Consider the following 15,626-nt stretch of genomic DNA (forward strand, 5'->3'; position numbering starts at 1 on the left):
AGAAGGCAATTCCATGCTACTTAGGATGCCGTTGCCAGGTACTGGAGACACGATGCAGCAGGATCAGTGCAACACATGACAACAGTGACAGCGAATAGCATTGTACCATAGTATCATTGGCTTTAGAAGCAGGCAAGACAGCACCATAGAGGTCAAAATGAACCTTTTGTAGGCAACCTCAACTCCGCCTTTACTCTATTTGTCACTAAGTAGTCTATATTTTGTTATGTTACTTGAATGCATACCACTATGTTAATTTGTATAGCCCTAAAGTTGAAGTTTTTGGCAAGTCTTGGAGTGTGCATGTGTATGTTTATATTGTATTTAGTTTATTAAAATGATACATAAGATACATTGTGGGCTTTTTCTCCGATTTTTCTCTGCAATCATCCCCACAACTATAGATCTATAAATCAATAAATCTGGGGGAAAATGTAATACCATACATTATTTATGACTGCAGCCATATTGACAAAATAGAAATGAAAGCTCAAACTGACCAAATGTGTTCATATTGCTTAAAAAGCAGACTTTTTGCCATAACAGTAAGCTGTCACTGTAAAAGTCATAGTAAAACTCATTTTCGCGTGGCATCCATCTTGGAAATATGCAAATTAAAGGGCAAGACACACCCAATCATAAAGATAAGTAATCCATTGAGTTTCTCATGCTCTGAAACCATGAAATAGACACCAAGTTTTTATTTCTAGCCCATCTGGTTCAAAAGTTATTGCCAAAGCTATTTTTTGATAGGGGCCAATATTGAGGCGGCCATATTGCATTTCCAGCAGCAAGTTGACCGGGTTGTCCATATAGGTTGTGATCCTACTGGGTCATAGATATTATTTCTGGTGGCCAACCTTTTATGGCAGGGCAAATGCAGCATATCCCCTTTTGCCCCTGGGTACTGATAGGGGCCAATATTGAGGCGGCCATATTGGATTTCCAGCAAAAAATTGACCGGGTTGTCCATATAGGTTGTGATCCTACGGGGTCATAGATATTATTTCTGGTGGCCAACCTTTTATAGCAGAGCAAATGCAGCATACCCCCCTTTGCCCCCTGGGTACAATGTTGTTATTGATACGAGGCTAAGTAAGATGGCTGCCGAAATACGTCACTGGTAGCTAGGCTCCGCCTCGACTCCTCCCTATGCCCGTTCCCTATTTACAAAATAAGACAAAGATATTATTATTATTATTATTTTGAAACATTATAACAACACAAATCTTGTATGGGGATCCCTGGCTCAAAATATTTTCTGATGCGGGGGGGGGGGGGTTCCGTGGACAAATACATATTAATTTGGGGGTCTTTGATATGGAAATGTTTAAGAGCCAACATTAAGCAAGCCCAAATAAGCAACTACACTTAATGAATTAGGCTAAAAAACCGCAACCACCAATATTAACCATAGACTGTATAGATATTAACCATAGACTGTATAAATGAGAGATATTAACGAGCGACTTTACAGAAAAACAAGCCCATAGTCGCTTATAATAAGCGTACATGGCAACCCTGGCCAGGGCTATGTAAAGAAGGAGAGGTTACATACGTCAAGTTCAACCGGTATGGCCGAAAGTAAGATTGTCTGAGAGCAGAGTATGAACAGTGGTGGAAGAAGTGCTCACATTTTTTACTTACGTAAAAGTACTACTTTTAAAGTAGCAATACTGAAATGTCGAAATACTCTGTTACAAGTAAGAGTCCGGAATTCAGAAAAGGTTCCAAAGTATTGGTATCAATACTTAAAGTACCAAAAGTAGAAAGTACTCATTATGCATAATGTCCTGATAATGTCCCATTCCCCAAGTTTTCAAATGTATAAAATGTGTAAAAAATATTTTGGAAATAGCTGATACAAGCTGAAACAAATGACCGAAATGTATATAGGGCTGAAGTGGGTAATGTATCATGTTTTGTAATAATAATCAAAATCTGCAAAGTGACTAACTAAAGTTTTCAAATAATTGTAGTTTTCAAATAATTGTAGTGGAGTAAAAGTACAGTATTTACCACTGAGGTTGTAATTCAGTAGAAGTAAAAGTATTGTAAATTGGAAAGACTCCAGTAAAGGAAAACAATTGCAAAATTGTACTTAAGTACAGTACTTGAGTACTTACTTATAACGCTTACAGTGACCTCTCCTTCTTTAATATACTCCCTGGAACGAACACCGACTAATTTCTGGAGAAAAAACGACGGCCCTTTAAATGTCCCCGCTGCTGTTGTAGCACAACTGACACACACATTATGAATCAACACTTTTTGTTGATATTATTTATGAATCAACACTTATGATTATTTATGACACGAACAGTAATGACTATTGGATTTATGTTTATAAATGTAATTTACATATGTTCCAAATGAACAAATCGATCAAGACTAGGACATTGCATGGTGTTTAGTTTGATGTTTCAACATCAAAGGAATACCAGGGTGGCTACTGACACCGACAGAGTACAAATATAACCAAACCAGAGGGACCCACGGGTTAATTTGGTTACATTTGTACACCAGTGGTGGGAAAAGTACTCACATTTTTTTACTTGAGTAAAAGTAGCAATACCACAATGCAGAAATACTCTGTTACAAGTAAAAGTACCAGTATTCAAAATCTACTTGAGTAAAAGTACAAAAGTATTGGCATCAATATATACTATTAGTACTACAAGTACTACAAGTAAAAGTACTCGTTATGCATAATGTCCCATTTCACAAGTTTCCAAATGTATACAATCCTTTGAAAATAGCTGCTTTACATGCTCACAAGCGTTGTAGATGAACTATTTTCAAATAGCCAAAGTGTAAGTCTGAAGTGGTTAATGTATGTTTTACAAAATAACTTGTATACGTTTTCAAATAATTGTAGTGGAGTAAAAAGTACAATATTTGTCTCTGAGATGTAGTGGAGTAGCAGTAAAAGTATTGAAAGCTGGAAATACTCCAGTAAAGTAAAAAATATATATATATACCGTACTGTACAGTACTTGAGTAAATGTACTTAATTACTTTCCACCACTGGATGAATGAAGACGATTTTACTGTGTCATGTTGAAGCAGCAACTGTAGCTGTTAATGTACCAGTGGATAGTCTGAGCCAGGCTGCTTCATTCAGCACCTGCTAGTTTGCTTAAATAAACCATGCATCTGCAGCTGTCCTGTTTGTTTGTAGGCTATGTCCAAATCCTAGGGCGTCTTTTTAATCATTTGTTTGCTGTGACGCATTATAAACACAGTGCCTATAGCTTAACTACATGTGTACGTGCTAAATGTCATGTCATGTAAGGGCAGGGATGGAGCGTTGCAACATGTTTTCCAATTGGGTCAAAACCCACAGTGGCTGCAGGTGGTACACTGTGATATTAACTACTGAGTACTCATTTAACCTGAGAGTGTACTAATGTATCCAAGTCGACCCATTTGGTTACTTTTGTAACACTCTGTTACAAATGGATTAATTAATCCCGATGATTTTACTGTATACATGCCAAAGTTGATGAAATAAATGACAGTAGCAAACCATGTTTTTTTTTTTTTTGCAGCCATGTTGTCAGATAATCAACCATGATCTTTTCAACTCCGACTCCTTATCAGTTTGGTCAACTAACCTGACTGAGTTTAGGGATTTACTACTGCTATCTACATAGCTACATAGCTATCTACGCAGTCATAAAACAAACCAGGGTCAGTGTTACAATGCAGTAAAGGCAAGGCACGTTTATTTGTATTGCACATTACAACAACAAGGCAATTAAAAGTTCTTCAGAGAGTGCAAAAGAAACGCATAATAAAAGGACATGTGAAGTCAGGTTAATGCTCTGCAGTTAGTTGCAGTGCACTGCTTTATGCAGCTTGATTTAAATGTCAAATGTATATTTAGTTTGCAGTTAACCATAAGTCTTAAACCATAAATCTGCTCTGTACACCAAGCCATGCTGTGCTTGAATAATGTTTTGACACGAAATGTAATATCTTGGTGTCTGACTCTTTGTAAGTTGAGTCTTGTTAGGAGGAAATCAACTGAACGAAAGGTACATGCAGATCGCCTTTGAACTGAATTGAAAATGCTTTATTATTGTTATTATTATATATATACATATTTTTGTTTTTACTTGCAATATAACACATCCAGGAAGGACACATTAAAATACAATACAAGCAAGTTACAACATTAGAGCAGGTGCACTATAGTGTCATACAGTAATATCGGTGCAACTTGACTGAACCTTCTGGTTTCTACCGATTGCTGTACCAACTGTGAGTGTTGCACTAGGACAGTGGTTCTCAACCTTTTCAGGCCGCAACCCCCCGAAATAATCACATTTGAACTGGGGACCCCCCACCCTGACAAGCACTTGGAATTGTAGGAGTTGACTGGGCTCCACGGATAAATATTGTGAAAATGGCTGATACAACGTGAGGTGTTGTACTGGCTATTTTCACAATTTCTGCCTCTTTCTTATATTATTTGACAATTTGGCCAATGTTTGACCAGTTTTTATAGTATAGTATAGAAGTATTTTTCTTGTCACTTGTCACATTGTCACTTTACTGTCATCTGGGGACCCCCCACTGCACTAGGAGGTGATTGTGTTGATGTTGTAATGTGTCCTTTCCAGGTTGCTGTATCCAGTGGGGAGGTAGGCTCAACCAGGGGTGATCGTAATGAAGTACACCGAACCCTGGGAGCACCAGAGGCTGTCTTTTCTTCTGGAAAAGGCAGCCTCTAGGGAAGCCAAGATGTGGAAGGTCTATGTGCCAAAGAAGCCCTCCTCACAGGTCAGTATGTGTCCTTGTGACTGCCCTCTACAAATTAACACTAATCTCTTCATATGGGATCTTACTTTCTTCAATCAAATATTCAATATGGCCCCGGTTGGTATTAATATTATGTGATATCTTAAGTAATGCCAGCTACCCTACCATCTAGTATTAGCTATTCATAATAGTCTCCTCATCTCAGTTCAAAACAAAACTTTCCGAGGGTGAGTGAGAATTATTGCATTCCAGAACTTTGTCCTTCTGATGGAATTTGAATGGCTGTCAATGTTCAGTTAGAATCAGTGTTGTAATGCTGCATTGGAACGTGGTTGCACTCTATTTTAATGACGTGACGCGTACGTCGCTTAACATCTACACTACAGGTCACACAATGGACAATTGATATGCATATATAGGCTCATTCCTATGTTAATTCACCTGGTGTGAGTCGGGAGCCTTTGTAAACTTTGTTGAGATGTGAATTTAAAGTAGTTTTAAATCTATGCGTGTGCCTGCGCGTAGGTTCCCGCACGGCGTGCAAGGCCGTCCCATGAGCAATGCAACCCTGGTTAGAATGATTTTTAAAACGACATATTTATAGTTATAGTTATCATGCTCTGTGTGAACGGCACTTTAGTCCCTATAGGACCAGAGATGAGAACTAATTATGGTTATGGTTTCGTGTTCCCACTTCCCTCTACTCATCATCCACGGTTGTGTCAATAGATCAATGGCCTGGCTTCTCTGTAATTGTGTTTTGTTTTGTTGTTCTGTTCTCTTCCCTTCTCTTTTGTCTTCTCTTCTGGTGCCACCAGTATGTTTTAATCTATACGGGTATACACCAATGTGTTCTTTTCTAAATAATAAATGGTACAATTATACAGTGCCTATCTCCAAAGCACTTTACAATTAGCATTACATTCACACTCTCACATTCACACTCCCATGGTTGAGCCAACCATGCAAGGCACCAACCTGCTTATCGGGAGCAGTTGGAGGTTAAGTGTCTTAGTTAAGGACACCTTGACACCAAGCCAGGAGGAGATTGGGATCAAACGGGGAAACTTCAGAATCCAAGAGGAAAACGGCCACTCTACCTCCAGTGTTCACACACAAATACGCACACATATCCCCCCCCCCCCCTATTCTACTATGCTCAGTTCTACTCTGTTGGTCTATTTTTTTCTATTCTGGTATCTGACCTGGTTCCAACTCCACACATAGTGTTTCTCTACCCATGGGCTTAGCCGAGGTGTATCTACTATCTAATGAAGTTAGAGGACTCCACAGAAGGGAATCCCTGACAGTTAATCTGTTGGGCCTGCTGACTTGCTGAGTCATTGCAGCATACTCTTAGCTCTACTAGCCTAATATGGACACTTGGACAGTCAACTACTGTTGACTCTTGTTGTTGTTGTTGTTGTTGTTTATGAGCATATCACTTTAGTTTTATTTATTTACTTAACCTGTTATTTATACAGGTAATAAACTCATTGAGACCTGAAGTCTCATTCTCAAGAGAGAAATGGTTCGGAAAGTAGCACCAATTAATAAAGTTACATAGAGACAGTACATTCAATACAGAGAAAAGATTAAAAGGGATCATAAGAAGTGTAAGCGCTAACAAAATTAAAACAGTTAAGTGCAAAGTTTAACCCCCTCCTGCATTTGCAAAATAAGTTTATATTGTTCAAGAGGAATCAAGCTGGACAGCTTCAGTTCCTGCTGTAGCGTGTGTAGCCTGTAAGGCTTTCGGTTGACCTAAATACATATAGCCTGCTTAAAGGGGCACTACCATGATTCACAACATTATCTCTATATCATTGTTGTCAGGCAGAAACCTTACATGTCCAAAACCGTTACTTCATCACATCCCTACGTGTTGTGAGCTTGTAGACCAGTTACTTCTGCTCAACACTCATACGATGAAGTATAAAATAGGTCAGGGCTTAAGTGGTTAAAGCATGACCAGATCATGCATTTAGGGTTGGGATAACAATTTAATCCAATTAGGAGAGAGTACTCACAGGATACAGGGTACAGTAAGGACACGTTAAACTGGAAGTGATACAACCAAAAAATGAGCAGGCAAAATTTTAATTGGAACACCATGAAATTGAAGCTGATAAATAGTTCCTTCTCCCGATTGGATTCAATTGGTGACCCACCTGAAAGTGTATTTTTAGTTTATTAAAGAGATGGGGAAACCGCTGAACAAACACTCTATAAAGCAGTGATTACTATCAGAATATCAGTGTCAAGTGTCAAATAGCCACTGCACCCTTGAAATGTGGCAAAAGAAAAGGACCAAAAGAAAAAGAAACATTCGGTTGAGGGTAATGGCGTCTGATATTGTTGTTTAATCTGCTGTTGCCAAAACACAGAACCCCCCACTCACCCCTCTCCATTAGTACCTCATTACATACAGCATGAATGTTGTTAGTAATTTGTTATTAAGCTGCCATGTTGTTTTTGATTGTTTTTAGGTTACAGACATCTCCCCAGCCGAGCGGGATGAGGTAGTGCGCTGGTTGACAGAGCTCCACAGTCGACTGCAGCTGTACCCAGAGACACTGGTGCTAGCTGTCAGTATACTGGACCGCTTCCTAGCTTCTATCAAGGTAAATAATACTAACAGCAACTACTACTACAAGGAGGCAGTATCCAATTTTTGAAACCATTAAAAAGTTCCCAGATTTGACCACAGTACACCGCTTCACTGTATGAAAACTAACGGCCGGAGGACACAACATCATCTGAGTAACGTTTGTATTGTGCTCTTTGTGTAGTAATTCGATGGCTTGGAGCACCGTAGCTTTGGTGGCTGCAGCTTCCCATTGGGGATTAGTTCCGCAGGAAAAACCCGAGGCTTCAGTTGTGATTTGGGATTTCTTCCCCATTGGAGTTCTCTCCTGTAATTTAAGGCGAATCTCTGGGTGAAAATGTCACGATACTGAAGACAGAAATAATCAGGTTCAGGCTCTTACAGGTTAGTTTACGAGGAATGTATAAGGAATTGAATTAAATATTGCCATGGATCGCTCAACCGGAGGTTCCCAATGTCAGTTATTTAAATTGTCAACACTATTTATCTCCAAGTTCTGTTAAGCTAACTAAATAAAGCTGCTGTCAGCTGACAGACAGCCAACCTGCACATTCATGAGGCAGAGCTCATAGGCTCAGTAGTCAGTTCCAACGCAATCCAAGTCAACATAATATTGTTTATTTTTTATTTTTTAAATGTTACATCCGATGTGAATAAAACAGAGTGACACATTACCCCGATTCACGCGACGTGATTATTATTATTGTGTCCGGTGTGAATGCACTTTTAGAGATTTTTAGGGATGCAGACAGTAGGAAGGCTGAAAGGGAACCAGTGTAGCAGAGACACAGTAGAGAAGATTGTTGTGGGGTTTGATTTTAGGCCAGAAAATGTGTATGTGGTTCGGGTGTCAATTGTCTCAGCCACTACAGCCTCAGTGGGCACGGGAACGTGGACATTACTGTTGGATTGTCCAGGCTCTTTTTTATTCTTAAGCATCAGGGCTGGATAGTCATTTGCTGGGGGTTATTGAGCCAGTGTTGCTGGATTAGTGGGAAGTTCCTGATAGCTTTGTTTGTGTGATCTACAATAGCTTTACAGCCTTTGCAGCAGACTGGCCCATTCTAGTGTTGTACGGTCATGAGGCTTACGGGCAGCTCGCCTCACAACTCTGAGGCTTTGTTTCGTGTTTATACAGGAACAGGAAATACATTCAACACAGCAGGGAAATAATGTTAGAATTTAAATTAAGACTGTTCAAGTACAAGTATACTACATTGTGAGAATGCGTGCTTTGTGCGTCTGTGTACATAACAGTATGAACTGGAAGCACTGTTGTGTTTTCCCTCTTTGTGGAAGCTTCCCGTCTCTTCTCATCTTGTCTCTTCTTGTCTCTTCTCATCTATTTATTCTCTTTTCTGACATCTTGTCTTCTCATGTCCTCTATTGTTGTCTACTTTTGTCTCTCCTCTCTTGGGTGAGGAATCTCCCTTCCTCCCTCCCTTCCTTCCCTTCTGATGAGAGTGTGTATGTTTCGGTCTCTGTTTGTGCATCATCTCTTCTCTCTCTTTCTCCATCAAGCCGGAAACGCATGCAGAGTGTGAAAACCGCTGTACCCTAGTGGTGTCATTGTTGTCCTATTGAGACCCCCACCTGAGCGTCGATGCTACCTTGGGCGATGCGTAGCGTTTGGATTTCCCACATTGACCTTTTGCGTCCAATCAGAGTACAGTTCACATTTGCCCTTTTTTTAATCTTACCTGCTCGCTATGATGTCTGAACGAAGCCTAGAGACATGTTCATATTAGATCAGTGGTTCTCAAACTTTTTAATTTCCTGTAACGGTCCATTTAACTTCCCCAGGGAACCCTGAGGGTCCCTGAATCCCACTGTGAGAACCCCTGTTTTAGATTGTCAGTTTTCTCATATTCGTTCTTTTTATTTGTGGTAGCAGCTGTAGACGCACACCCAAAACATTTTCGATTAATCAAATCAAATTGAGAAGTAGTTTTTCTTACCCCAAAAATAAAACTTTTTGTTAGTCTGTGTGAACGGCAGATTTAGTTAATTTTTTTAATTTTTTTGGGCTCCTGCACACAGCCAAGCGGTGAGCCACTCATTGTGCCTGCTTCACCTTCTTATCAGCTCCCCTCTCTCTCTCTACCTGCTTGTATGTGAAACTAAACACTGTGTGTAACAGAAAGTAGGTCCCTGTGTGTGGGAGTCCAGATAGTCTGTTTGTTTTGGATACAAGTAGTGTGTGTATTGTATTCTAAATTATATGATCAGTTCATTTATGCCATAGCGCCGCAGAGAAACCGCTGACTCATTTGAATCTCACCCCCTAGAGACTGACTGCTCAGTGTTGACAAAATGCTGATTTGTGTTTTAGAACTTCTGCAAAACTTATTGCATTTTAAGCATATATGAACTGTGCTATGGAAGCAAAAAAGTTTTCAGTTGGATGTCATGTGTTATATGACATCCAACTGATATCCGATCCTCATTCCCTCCTCCCCCGGCTGGTGCCCTGCGCACTACCCACACCCGTCCCTCTTCCACCCTCCCCTCTCTAGCTTCATCTACTCCTCTCTCCCCCCCCTCCACCTCTCTATCCCACTTTTCTCCCCTTTCTCCTAACGAGGTCCTTCTCCTTGTTACCTCTAGCCGCCCCACCTCATGCTCTCTGGACCCTGTCCCATCCCCTCTGCTGCAGTCCACTGCACCTGAACTTCTTCCCTTCTTAACCCACCTTATTAACACCTCTCTGACATCTGGTTACTTTCCCTCTACTTTCAAGACTGCCAGAGTCACCCCCCTCCTCAAGAAACCGACACTTGACCCCTCTGAAGTCAAGAACTACAGGCCGGTTTCCCTTCTATCCTTCCTATCTAAAACTCTCGAACGTGCTGTGTTCAAACAACTGTCCTCGTATCTCCACCAGAACAACCTCCTGGACTCCAACCAGTCTGGGTTCAAAGTGGGTCACTTGACAGAGACTGCCCTCCTGGCAGTGGCGGAGTCACTCCATGCCGCTAGAGCGAACTCTCTCTCCTCTGTCCTGATACTCCTGGACCTGTCTGCAGCGTTCGACACAGTGAACCATCAGATCCTCCTCTCCACCCTCGAGGGGATGGGTGTCTCAGGCTCTGCACTCTCCCTGTTTGCATCCTACCTGACGGGTCGCTCCTACCAGGTGAAGCTGGGAGGGTCTGTGTCAGAACCACACAGGCTCACTACTGGGGTTCCCCAAGGCTCGGTTCTGGGTCCTCTTCTCTTCTCTCTCTACACTACATCTCTTGGTGCTGTCATCCGCTCCCATGGCTTTTCCTACCACTGCTATGCCAATGACACCCAGCTGATCCTCTCATTCCCCCCCTCTGACACACACGTGGAGGCACGCATTGCTGCTTGTCTGGCTGACATCTCGGAGTGGATGTCGACGAACCACCTGAAGCTCAACCTGGACAAGACCGAGCTGATGTTCATCCCGGGGAAGGGCTGTCCTCACCGAGACATGGCCATCACCATTGAGAACGCTGTGGTGACGTCAACTCGGACTGCGAAGAATCTGGGTGTGACCCTGGACGATCAACTGTCGTTCTCGGCTAACATCGCATCAGTGACACGGTCCTGCAGATTCCTCCTCTACAACATCAGGAGAATTCGGCCCTTCCTCACGGAGAAGGCAGCCCAGGTGCTCATCCAGGCTCTTGTCATCTCCCGCCTGGACTACTGCAACTCCCTCCTGGCTGGCGCTCCGGCATCTGCCATCAGACCCCTGGAGCTTGTTCAGAAAGCTGCGGCTCGTCTGGTGTTCAACCGCCCCAAGTTCTCTCACACAACTATCCTTCTCCGTTCCCTGCACTGGCTCCCCGTAGCGGCTCGCATTCAGTTTAAAACCCTGGTGCTAGCCTATAGGGCAGCGAAAGGAACAGCTCCCTCTTACCTCTGGGTATTGGTCAATGCCCACAACCCTTCCCGACCACTCCGGTCGGCCACCAAGGGGCGACTGACTCCCCCGCCACTCAACGGTCCTTCTGGTCGATCGACACGGTCACGACTTTTTTCTGTTCTGGCCCCACAGTGGTGGAATGAACTTCCCACTGATGTCAGGACAGCAGAGTCACTGCCCATCTTTCGCCGCAGGCTGAAAACCCACCTCTTCAGGAAACACTACCCTTCCTCTTTGCCTGGCCTACTTGTTGTTAACTAGTTGTACGAATGCTTGTTTTATTGTTGAATTGTTTATTGGATCTTGTTTAGTCAATACAATTATTTGTTTTTAGCTCCTGCTCATTTGACTACTTTGTCTCATCTGTTTAAGGAAATAGGTAGCTGATATATTGCACTTTTACCTTAGCGCTAGGTATGCTCTTGGTTGCTTGTTATTGCAGAAAATGCACTTATAACCTCTGGTGATTAGTAGCTTTCGTTCCCTACCTTTGTTGATTGCACTTATTGTAAGTCGCTTTGGATAAAAGCGTCTGCTAAATGACTGTAATGTAATGTAATGTGTTAAAAGTGGTTTGCAGACTGTTATTCTATACATCTAAATCCTAAAATAAAATTAAAAAATGCTATTCACTAATTACTACAATTTAATGACCACAATCCCCTGCATGGTGGAATCCTGCTTATTACACAGAAAGTGAATGACTGTTCCAGGATTTATTGCTGTGCAAAGGAGCACAAAGCCCCCATTGCTTCTCATTATGGTGGATTTTCCAGATGACTTCTAAACAGCCTTTTGACTGAACACTGCAGCCCAGAACAATCACTGTCCATGCAAAAAGTAATAACCTATTTAATTGCTAGATGCATTTAATATAACTTGACTGTTCCCTTGACGATAATAACACAATTAAAACAGCTTGCCGGTGGTAGCTATGTTTGTCTAACTTTGAGAGCCTAGTGCTATATGGGAGGGGAAGGCTGGCTTATGTTGTTGTAATTACATTTGTTTATCAATAGGGCTGAATATAGAACATTGCAGCTTTAAGATAATGTCTTGGACATATCTGCTTCATGTAGACAGTATAGTCTATTCTAGACTAGAGAGCAGTGTTGATTTCGTCGACTAAAACTATGACGAAAAATGTTCGTCAGTTACCTTTTTTCATTGACGAAAACTAAATAAGAATTAAGCTATGATGACTAAAACTAAGACTAAATATATTGACAGTTTCGTCAACAAATAAAACCTAGACAAAAATGTTAGGGAGGGATCCAGTAGAACTAAAAGACAAGTCATTTTCTGTTTTGTTGCACTCTGAAAATAGCCGATCTACAAGCTCACAACGCGTCGCAGCTATTCAACTATTCAACCAAGTGTAAAATCACCGCTGAAATACATTTTAGTCGACTAAATCAACTTTAGATTTAGTCGTCTAAAATCGTATTATATTTAGCCTAACTAAAACTAGACTAAAACTAAAACGTTTCAGATGACTAAAATATGACTAAAACTAAATGGAATTTTATTCAAAAGACTAAATCAAAATTTGCTGTCAAAAACAACACTGCTAGAGAGACTGGAGACCAGGGTAGAGACTGGAGGGATTATATGCAATACAGGTCCTGTGGATTTTAATCCAGATTGTGTTCTTTTCTTCTCTCCACTCATTAACTGGTTGAGCATTGATTGATTGATTGATTATCTGGTTTCACAGGCCCGCCCAAAGTACCTGCGCTGCATCGCCATTGCCTGCTTCTTCCTGGCTGCCAAAACCTGTGAGGAGGACGAGGTGAGCGTATACAGTTAAACACACAAAGGAATGCAGGCAGATATATAGGACACCGGCAAACACACACACAGGCACATACAGTAGGCTGACACCCACACACACACAGATATGATTGTAGGTATGGGGAAATCATACAAGGAAGTCACTAGGGCTTTCCCTAGTGACTTCCTTGTATGATTTCCCCATACCTACAATCATAGCCTAACAAAAAGTTTTATTTTTGGGGTAAGAAAAACTACTTCTCGATTTGATTTGATTAATCGAAAATGTTTTGGGTGTGCGTCTACAGTTCCTACCTTCACAAATCAAAACAAGAAAGAAAATGACTTGAAGTCATATTCTACTACCAGGTGCTGTGTGTGTGTGTGTGTGTGTGTGTGTGTGTGTGTGTGTGTGTGTGTGTGTGTGTGTGTGTGTGTGTGTGTGTGTGTGTGTGTGTGTGTGTGTGTGTGTGTGTGTGTGTGTGTGTGTGTGTGTGTGTGTGTGTTTGTTTTCATAGACCTGATTACTTGTTTTTCGGATTGCTTGTTTCTCTCGCCAAACCTGGCAAATAATAGTGTACCAGTTAAATTATATTAAACAAAAACATGGGGAGCTGCTTTTGAGCAAGAGGTCTAGCTAATAGAGAGCATCATACACAGCTAAATCGATGTTAATTTAATTCATGAGAACATGAGTTCTCCATTATACTGTAGGTCAATGTAATGTTTTTGTAAGTTAAATTGACATTGACAGTCAACCCTGTGTGTGTGTGTGTGTGTGTGTGTGTGTGTGTGTGTGTGTGTGTGTGTGTGTGTGTGTGTGTGTGTGTGTGTGTGTGTGTGTGTGTGTGTGTGTGTGTGTGTGTGTGTGTGTGTGTGTGTGTGTGTGTGTGTGTGTGTGTGTGTGTTCGTGTGTGTGTTCGTGTGTGTGTGTTGCAGCATGTGCCGTCTCTGCGGGAGCTGGTCAGTACCAGTGACTGTGGCTGTTCATCATCAGAGATCCTCCGCATGGAGAGAATCATCCTGGACAAACTCAACTGGGACCTGCACACTGCAACACCACTAGACTTCCTACACATAGTATGTACACACACGCACCTCTAGACTTTTAAATTTGTGTCTACATGACCAGGTGCATTCATAATAAACAATAGTAATATAATACACTTGGTGTGGCAATGAGTAACAGAGACAAGTGGAACCAGCTTGTGTCTCGGATCTCGAAGGCACTCGAAGGATGATTATGATTCACGGATAAAATAACAAATCATAATTTACACACTTAGAACAGATCTTTGCACCAAAAATAGCCAATCTACAAGTTCACAACAAAAGGGAGGGACTGGGTTTATGTGATTAAAGCAACTACATACATTTCTTGGGGGTGCTGTGAGTCCATCTAGCCCTCCCTGAGATGTTCTGTTTGTCATCATGGTAATTGTTCTGTCCGTATTTGTGTCCTGTAGTTCCACGCCATGGTGTTGACGTGTCGATCATGGTTCCTGGAGTCTGTCCTGGGAATGAACCGCTCCCAGCATCTGTCACTGCTCACACAGAGACTGTACCACTGTCTGGCTGACCACACGCTCATACAGGTACACACACACACACACACACACACACACACACACACACACACACACACACACACACACACACACACACACACACACACACACACACACACACACACACACACACACACACACACACACACACACACACACACACACACACACACACTCACATTCACATGGGAACAGAATTGGTGTGTGAGTTGTTGGAAAACTGTAAAACTTAACAGTTCTTGAGATGGATAGATAGACCTCCTCTATTTATTCCAGGAGGGAAATTCAGTTGTCATGGCAGTACCACAATTAAGCCCTTGTTCTCATATAAACACTGGAAAATGTCCGGGCAATCAGGTCGGGATATTGTCCTGTGTCCTTTCACACATGTAGCATGCAACAGGAGAATGTCCGTTTCAGATGGGTTCACACATGAAGGTAAATAGCCCGTTTGATAAGGTGAGGGGCGGTGTCTGGGTTGTAGACACACACATTAGCTACTCCCACTTAAATATAACGGTATGAGGGAGATGCGAGGATCAATTGAAATCATTTGTTTTACTTCCTTCCACAGAACATGACAGATGCATTGAATTGCTTGACATGCGTCTCCCATTGATGCACCCATACAAAACACAAAAGAAACATCTTTCCTACCAACTAGTTGGCCTAATGTAGAGTAGACAATGAGCTACAACCTAATTTCATCGTCCTCCGAGCTGTAAAAATAAAATTGGTCTCTATGTACAGGTGAGCACAGTGCACACTGCGCAGGGAAGCGCAGATGTAGCCTGTTGTCTACAATTACTGAAGAGACGTTTATTGTTTCGCTTATGAGCCAATGAGCCATTTATCATGGAAATACGATCGTGAATATTTCCAACTCAAACGCTATTAAAAAGCAGAATGAAACTAGATTTCAGTTAAAGGTAGGGTAAGTGATTTACTTTGGTTAAAATAAGTGTTAAATAGCTCTATATTCTGATAGTACTCATTGCTATAGAGTGTTTGTTCA

At 41.6% G+C, this 15,626-nt stretch overlaps 2 protein-coding genes across 2 annotated transcripts in view; one reads left to right on the forward strand and one right to left on the reverse strand.

Annotated features, from left to right (window-relative positions):
- LOC311037031 (replication protein A 32 kDa subunit-like) overlaps positions 1–15,626 on the reverse strand; it is a 469,874-nt gene that overhangs the window by 56,774 nt on the left and 397,474 nt on the right. The window lies entirely within an intron of this gene.
- The window catches only part of ccni (cyclin I), a 28,839-nt gene that overhangs the window by 5,270 nt on the left and 7,943 nt on the right, over positions 1–15,626 (forward strand). The window contains exons 2-6 of the mRNA XM_084046065.1: positions 4,629–4,788; positions 7,257–7,391; positions 12,988–13,062; positions 13,983–14,123; positions 14,510–14,638. Of these exons, the coding sequence (XP_083902191.1) occupies positions 4,675–4,788; positions 7,257–7,391; positions 12,988–13,062; positions 13,983–14,123; positions 14,510–14,638 (594 nt within the window). The 5' untranslated portion in view covers positions 4,629–4,674. The remainder of the gene's footprint in view (positions 1–4,628; positions 4,789–7,256; positions 7,392–12,987; positions 13,063–13,982; positions 14,124–14,509; positions 14,639–15,626) is intronic.

Source organism: Gymnoscopelus microlampas (genome assembly GCF_963454915.1).
Source record: "Gymnoscopelus microlampas genome assembly, chromosome: 21".
NCBI lineage: Eukaryota > Metazoa > Chordata > Actinopteri > Myctophiformes > Myctophidae > Gymnoscopelus > Gymnoscopelus microlampas.